The sequence below is a fragment of the Equus quagga genome, unplaced genomic scaffold (genome assembly GCF_021613505.1).
Source record: "Equus quagga isolate Etosha38 unplaced genomic scaffold, UCLA_HA_Equagga_1.0 HiC_scaffold_4853_RagTag, whole genome shotgun sequence".
Classification (NCBI taxonomy): domain Eukaryota; kingdom Metazoa; phylum Chordata; class Mammalia; order Perissodactyla; family Equidae; genus Equus; species Equus quagga.
In genome coordinates this window covers 28,033-36,208 of record NW_025793893.1, presented here as the reverse complement: position 1 = coordinate 36,208, position 8,176 = coordinate 28,033, and the positions used below count along the sequence as shown (strand labels likewise).

Sequence of the window (8,176 nt, the reverse complement as noted above, 5' to 3'; positions counted from 1 at the left end):
CCCAAATTTTCATTTACAGATTGGTTATGGATTATTTTCGTCGACATCTCCAAATGCTCCAACTTCACCATTAGAGGAAAAATGCAGCCTAGGTACATGGAAAAGACTCCCCAAGAGGAAAGATTAGCAAGAAATCTCACATGGTGGACCTGAAGGCAACAGAATAGATTCTTCTTCATAGAGAGTGATTCAAATGGGATTCTGCCTAAAAACAAGGGTTGTACCTGACCCTCCAGCCTTTCAAGATTCCTGCCTAGGAATCTCGAATGCCAACAAAATGAATCTATTTCTCCCTATGGAGGCTTCTCAAGCCTTTTCTTTTCTTTTTTTTTTTTTTTTTAAAGATTGGCACCTGAGCTAACAACTGTTGCCAATCTTCTTTTTTTTTTTGCATTGCTTTTTCTCCCCAAACCCCTCCAGTACATAGCTGTGTATTTTAGTTGTGGGTCCTTCTAGTTGTGGCATGTGGGATGCCACCTTAACATGGCCCGAAGAGTGGTACCATGTCCGCGCCCAGGATCCAAACCAGCAAAACCCTGTGCCGCCAAAGCAGAGCGCGCAAACTTAACCACTCGGCCACAGGGCCGGCTCCTCAAGCCTTATTTTCTGTCGTTTGTTTGGTGTTTTACGGAGAGTGAAAGTTTTCTCAGTTGGGACTGGATATTACTCTAAGTTTGGAGAACCCTAAGGACATCAAGGACCCACTACTTTCAGTAAACAAACAGTCCACACACGACACTTTATAAAAAGGAAAGGGCAATGACTCAGAGCTTCTCTACCAGGTCACTCCTAGGGGATCTCCTCAGTAAAAACATCAAAGCATGATGCCTTCACTGATTTCCATGTCAGATATCAGGAAGAATGCCACTCAGGGAACCTCTTCGAGCAAGTGCCTCAAAAGCAGGGAAAGGATGACCCAGAAGTTGCAAAGAAATGCATGATTAGGTAACTGTTCTCAGAGCTGCCAGGTTTTCACAAATATTAATAATTTAGAAAAAAAATACAAGTAAAATCACCTTTAACCATGAATGCCTGGAACACTATTTTGCACACAGTTTCTAGGATTAAGTCTAATGCCCACGAATCTTTCTTTTTGAAGGAATGAAGTTAAGGGTTTCCAGGTTTCACCATTTCACCCTTTACTACGCGTGGAGCATCCGTGGCTGATGAGGCCTAGAGGGTGATGCTGAGGAGTCAGCAGCACTTCAGTTCTGTTCAGGAAACCTCTGCTGAGCGCTTAGTCCGTGCCAAGCCTGACACCTGCTGGGGACACAGGGCCATCATCTTTTTCCACAGCCTGGCAGAGCGGACAGGTTCACTCCATCAAAGATTCCAAGAAAACAGTTATTTAAAGCTACGGTGTTAAGCTGATAAAATGTAAGAAAAGAAAGGACGTCGACTTTTTACTTACACTTCCTGCCCAAACTTCAGGCGATCCCCCTGCCAGTTTATAGTAGACATATACAGGGTCTCCTTTTTTAAAATTCACAAAACGACAATCCGGGCCTGCAAAATCTTGCAGAGCCTCACCTCGGACCATTAACACTGTATGTGAAGAGAGAGAAAAAAATAACCAGATATCAGGATGCAACTTTCACAGTCCATATTGATTTTATCAGGAAGTCTAAGAATCCACTGTAAACAATAATCAAGCTTCTCCAGTTTCCACTCTTGGGAATCAATTACTTCCAATTCATATGCTCAAAGCATCTAAAATCTTCAAAGCTTTATCATTATAAATCATGACATCCCTAGCCAAGTAGACAGTGGAGAGGGAAATCTTCCCTGTTTTTCTCTACGTTTAATGCTGAGAAACAAAAAGCAATGTGTCCACCCTCACACACGGCTGGTCTCAAGCGAAACTCTTGGTTCCCTCCCTAGCCTTCTAGTCTTCAATCTTTGCTGTTTCATAATCATAAAAAGCTTCATATTGCAATTCGGAAAATTCAAGTTAGGTTGCTGACTAGCTGGGCTACATGTAGAGAGAACTGGGAACTGTGGAGAGCACCCAGGAACCCCGAAGGGGTCAATTAACTTGAACTAACCACTAAAAAGCACTATCTTTAAGTGGCTGTAACTGCTACCACAGCGACAGTAAACACTGTCAATTTCATTTGCAGTAAACAGTGTCAATTTCATTTGGGGCCAAGTTTTTCTCTCCATACAGGATCTGGATAAATTAACCTGGAAACAAATTCACACCCTAATATGGATCCTAACACATTACAAAGTTAACATTTTCTGAAAGTAAATAATGTTGACTGCACTCAACATTAAGAAGGTTTCAAAACAAAGGAAAATTACCCTTATTTATTCCTATAAACAAAATCAAGAGTGGACATCACATGTGGTAGGAACAAGCAAAACTATGAGTATTGTTCAGTAGTTACCTTCAGTCTTAAAACGCAAGACTTAAATCACACTTGATCTAGAAACTGGTAGAAGCAGTATTTTTCTTTTTCTTGGCCAAATAACACAGTTACTGATGTAAGATGAAATGGCTAATAAACGCAATTAAGTAGCAGAGAAAAAGAAGGATGAAATGGAAATACTTCTTCTGAAAGCCAATTAGCAATAAATACATTAAAACATATCTTTAAATAAGTACTTGAGGGACAACCATACAGATTTGAAGGGGGGTATTTGGATTTTGAAGCTAAAAATCTGATTATCATTTTAATACATGTCAGCAGCCTAATTCAGATAGAATTGGGTGACAGGCCAGGTTGAAGGTGATGGACAGTGTAAGCTGAGGGATTCTACCAGAAGTGGCAATAGCAGTGTTTCTCTTTTTTCCCCTTAGAAGAGATCATTGAGGATTTATAATAATAAATCAGATGACATCAAAATGGACACCGTGGAACAGCTATCTGAAAAGCACACAAGGACACCTCACACGCACCCACCTCACTAAACACTTCATGCAACACAACACAGACCCAGATCCTGCCCCGGCTGCCCTTTGTTGTGTTTGGTTACGCCCGTTTGGACAGATGCCATTTCTCAAGTTATATGACAACGAAAAGCCATCCCAACACCATGTCTCCGCACTGAGAAAGGAACAGCGATGTGATTCTCCAGGTAACTGGTTTTGAGGAACCCAGGTAGGCTGGTGCTTGAAAGCAAACGTTTCATCATAGCCAGCCTGCCTGCTAACAACCTGGGTTTGCTACGAGATAACTGAAGGAAAAACTGGAAGTTGGTCCGCTTTTGTAGCGTTCATTTATATCAGCCCTAGGGTTACCTCTAGGAATGGCTTCACGCAGAGCAGACTGCCTCCCTTCTTTTCTTTAATGGTGTAGCGGTGATACGAACTCTTCAAATGATGACATTTGTTTTTAAATAACACCAATTTGAATGTAAATAGCTGAACCTACGGTTATGGCCTTTTCAGAAGGAGCACTTTTCTATATGTATTAATCACAACTTATCAACACCCGCTTCCGAAGCAGTTATCAGTAAGTTACAAGGTTATCCGAGACAGGCCGGGAGTCCGTAAAAATGATCCTGGTCCAGCAAACACACAGTCAGAGACTCCAACAACACAAGAAACTAAGGCTAAAGCTAGTGGGTTTTATAGAACCCTTGGAGTCTTTATTATTACTACTTTAATAATCCTTTTCACCAGAGTCTGAGATCTCTGCCCTCAACGCCCACGGCCCACCCCCTCACCTCCAATCCCCGATTGGGGAACAATTCCGCTTCCTGCGCAAAGACAAGGAGGCTGCGGGTCCCAGGTGGCCCATGCAGATCCTCGGCCTCTTTCCAGAACGAAAGATTTCGGCCTTCCCGGTGCCCTCCCTGCCTGGCTGTCTGCAAGACTTCCAAGCACAGAAATGACAGGATGGAGGCAGAGCCGGGGCGGAGACCTTGGAATACACTGCATGCCTGGACTCCGGGCTCGTCCCAAAGCTAAACTCCAATCCCGGTTCGAAAGGCGGTACGAGTCCCAAAGCCGAGTGAAGCAGAAGGGCGAAGGGGCAGCGCCAGCGGGCCCTTCACGAGCCCCATCAGCAACCTGCGGCCGGGAATACGCCCACCGAGCCCTTAGCGCATCTGCCCCCGGACTGCAGCCACGGGGCTCCCCGCAGCGGGGGCAGGAGAGCGCTCGGATGCAGCGTGGGGAGCCCAGGGCGCGTGGCGCGCACCCGTCTCCCCTCGGGTCGGGGCGGGTCGGGGGAGCGGACGCTGTGAGCTGCCCCTGGGGAGACCGGGGGCCACCTCCGACGCCCCACCTCCCCAATCAGCAAAGGAAAAATCAAACGCGGGCAACAAGTGGGACTGCAGCCCCCACGCCAGGGCCGGCTGGCCCGGGCGCCGGCAGAGCCGGAGAGGACAGACGCAGGGCCGCGGGGCTCGCCCACCCCGGCGCTCCGCCCGCCTGGCCTGCGACCCCCCCAGCCGGCATCGGGGCTGCCGAGCGCCCGCCCCCGCGCCCCCCGGCGCCGCCGCCCTCCGCCACTCACTGCTGCATTCGTCGTCGGCGCAGAGTTTATGCTCCGAGAAGCGCCGGCCCGTGTCCAGGTCCGTCAGGCCCAGCCCCGGCCAGGGCGGCCCGAGCAGGAGCAGGCAGAAGAGCCCCCTGGCCGCCGCAGCCATGTTGTCGTCACCTCGGGGGAGCCGGCGACGCCGAGGAGGCGGCCGGACCGGGCGGCGGGCGGAGCGCAAGGGGCGGGCGGAGCGCAAGGGGCGGGGCGACACCAGGACGGTTTGAGAAGTTCCCGACTGACACGTCAGCACCAGCTCTCCGGGGGATGGAGGAGGTCCTGGCGGAAGCGGACCAGAGGTCCGACCTCCTTCCCGGCGCCTCCTCCTCTGATCGCTGCCGTGGCAACCGGGACCTTATATAGCCCTCCTCGTCCAATCAGCTGCCTTTGCCCCGTCTCTTCACATTTGACGCTCCGCGCGACTTTTCTCCTCCGTCACCAGTCTCTGTGACCTCGGATCCTCCGCGCGCCATCCCAACGAGTGGTCCTTTCTGGCACCCTCTCGCAACTTCTGATTTCTGGTCCTTCCCAAACCAGCCCACCTCCACAGCCCTATTCTTACTACCTCCTTCTCTGAACTACCGAATCCCACCCACGATTTGCCACTGTTAGTCTGTGGTTCCAGGCTCCCTCTCTTTCAGACTCCCAGGGGTTCCTTGGGGTCCCATCCCATGATCCCGGTTGATTAGTAAGGGGTGTGATTGGGTTGGTGATGTAAATTAGAGCTGGTGGCTGGCTTGGTCTATTTTGGACTCCTGGAGGATGGAGGTGGCAGTGGGTCCCCGTAGGGAGATCTTCAGATTCTTGGGTCTTTATCCACAGGGAAGAAGTAATTTAATTCAACACAAATATGTTGAGCTTCTTCTGTTTTATGCTAGCGTTTCATGCCAGACACTGGGCAAAGCACGAGGGTGGTGTGGGGAAAGACGTAGGTCAAAAGACAAGCTCTCTGGTCCTTGTCTGAAGAAGCCCACAATTTAGTGGAAACCAATTGACAAGAAAAACAACTCAAGAATCAATGTCAGAATAGAGAAAAACTAATTAATTGCAGTCAACATTTATTGAGTGTTTTCTTTAGGCCCTGGTGGGTGTTATTATTCTAAGGTCTTTATATGTGTTGATTCCTCGCATCATCACAACAATTGTACCTCACAGTAGTAGATCCTGTTAACCACCTTCATTTTCGGGATGAGTCAGTTGAGGCATTCACACATCTAGTGAGTGAGTGAGCTAAGATTCAAACCCAGGTAGTACCCGCCCTTTTCATCACAACTCTGCAGAGCCTTTATCAAGCAACATTATGATTTTTGGACTTTCTTTCTGACTAGGGGAAGCAAAATCTTGCTTAAATCACAATATAAGTGAATTATCTATATGTGCAAAAAAGAAAAAGCCCACAAGCCCACAGTCACTCCAGGGAAGAGTGGCTACAATGTCCTGGCCGGGGTTGGAGGGCTTTGTCCGTGACCAGGGTCTTCTCACTGCCGTCTCTGCTAAGGTTATTCATCAACCTCCAACACCAGTCAGGCCCACCAGTTGGTTTCCCAAACTCACTGGATTCTTTAAAAGCAAGAGGAAAGATTGTGGCCCGTCCATACGATCCACAGTGTTGAATAAAGGAAAAGATGGGATGTTCACAAAGATGCTCACAGTTGTTTGTCTATAGGGGCCATGAGATGTGCCATTGGTCCTGTGTAGTTCCCACACTATCAGGAGAAAATGTGTGACAGATAAGCTCACCAAGGGTTCAAGTGTAGTGCCCTTAGGAATTCTTCATTTCTTTTTTGCTATGTGTTTGTTTGCTTTAGAATGTTAGATGTGTCTAATAGGCATCTTCAACTTAAATGTTAAAAACCAAACTCTTTATTTTCTCTCTCAAACTCTGTTCCTTTCAGTCTTCTTTATCTCAGTAAATGGCACTTTAATTCTCATCTTGCAGGTACTCAAGTCAAAAACTTACAAACCATTCTTGGCACCTCTTTCACCCACACTCTAAGTCCAATCCCTCAGACAACATCGTGCACTCTTTGTTTTAATAGCTTTCTTGAGGTGTAATTGACATGCAATAAACTGCACACATTTAAAATGCACACTTTGATAAGTCTTGACATACGTATACACCCATGAGACCATCACTACAATCAAGATAATTAACATCTGCATCACCCTACAAGAGTCCTCATGCTCCTTTGTCATCCCTCCCTCCCCGCTCTTGCCTGTCTCCTAACAACCTTCTGTTGCTATAGAGTGATTTGTAATTTCTAGAGTTTGGTATAAATGGAATCACATGGTATGTTATCTTTTTGGTCTGACATCTTTCACTCAGCATAAGCATTTGAAATACATCCAGAATCTGAGCACTTCTCACCATCGCCTATGCTGACACTGCTGGCCATGAGGGCTGAACCACCGTGATCTCTCACCTGGAAGACCTGCAACAGCCTGCTCACTGTTTGCCCTACTTCCACCCTTGCGTTCCAACAGTCTGTCGTCTCAGGAGCAGCCAGAGTGATTGTCTCCTGATAGAAATTGGGTCACGTCGCCCCTCTGCTCAAAACCTTCCTATGACTCACCACTTCTAAGTAAAATGCAATGACCTTATTAAGGACTGCACTGTCTTATTTGATCTGACCCCCCTCATCCCTTTTAGCCCCATTTTCTAACACCGTCCCCTTGCTTTGCTGTTCCACTCAAACTCACTAAGCCCACACCAGCATCAGAGCATTTGCACTTGCAATTTTCCCTGAACCTGGAACAGGTCCCCCAAACAGTCCACCTGGCTAACTAGTTCCCTCATCTCATCAAGTGTCTGTAACAACTCCATATCTTATTAGAGAGGCCTTCCCTGATATCACCCTACATAGAAGAGAGCTCCCTCCATGAACATCCCGCCCATCATCCTGCTGTATTTTTCTTTAGAGCACTTACCACCTGCCTGACATTTGTTTATCTATTTGATGGCCCCTCACCCTAAATATAAGCTCCATGGGAGCAAGGAATTTGTCCATTTTGTTCACTGCTCTAACATAAGTGCCTAGGAAAATGTCTGGAATGTATGAGGTACTCAAAAAATGATTTGTTGGATGAACATATGATTCCTCATATATTATAAATATATTACACTATTAACCTACACAGAGTCTCCATATATAAATAGTACCGAGAGGGAATATGCCATGAGACCAAGGCATTTTGTGTCTTCCCTTCAGCAACATCCTCAATATGGGGAACAGAACCTGGAATATATTTATTGGAATATATTCACTGTTGATTGAGAGCATATTTGTTGGGAAGGGAGCAAATGAAATTGCACTGTGCTTTTTTCCTATATACTACCAGAATATTAAAGCAGATAAAAATAATTTTAATTTTTCTTATTTCTATTTAGAGTAGAATTAATGACAATTCATTGGTGGAAAAAGAAAAATTCCAAAATGATCTAATTTAATATTACTTTACTAATATTTACTTTGATATTTAGATATGCTTTGATACGAAGGATGAGAGCTGTTAGTTACTGAAGAACTAGCTGCTTAGTTTGTAGATTTTCCAGGGCTTTATCTCCATTCTTTTTTATTATTATTATTGCCTTTAGATATTAATAAGTTTGGTGGTTAATCAGAAAAAATTTCTCAGCAGACCACAATGAGGGTGGTGGTGGTAACTCTTTCTGCCAGGATATATAATTA

At 46.1% G+C, this 8,176-nt stretch overlaps 1 protein-coding gene across 1 annotated transcript; it reads right to left on the bottom strand.

Annotated features, from left to right (window-relative positions):
* Positions 1-513: 513 nt before the first annotated feature.
* Positions 514-4,830, bottom strand: LOC124232345 (transport and Golgi organization protein 1 homolog). Its single transcript, XM_046649298.1, has 2 exons — positions 4,467-4,830; positions 514-1,545 (listed from the first exon to the last, which is right to left on the bottom strand). The coding sequence occupies exons 1-2, from the start codon at positions 4,597-4,599 to the stop codon at positions 1,355-1,357; spliced, it is 324 nt and encodes a 107-aa protein (XP_046505254.1). The 5' UTR covers positions 4,600-4,830; the 3' UTR covers positions 514-1,354.
* Between the last annotated feature and the right edge of the window lie 3,346 nt (positions 4,831-8,176).

Bases quoted from the DNA above. Each gene is read 5' to 3' on its own strand.
- LOC124232345 (XM_046649298.1), bottom strand. From the start codon at position 4,599: ATGGCTGCGGCGGCCAGGGGGCTCTTCTGCCTGCTCCTGCTCGGGCCG. The intron at 1,546-4,466 runs GTGAGTGGCGGA...CTTCACATACAG, and splicing joins CGCCGACGACGAATGCAGCA to TGTTAATGGTCCGAGGTGAG.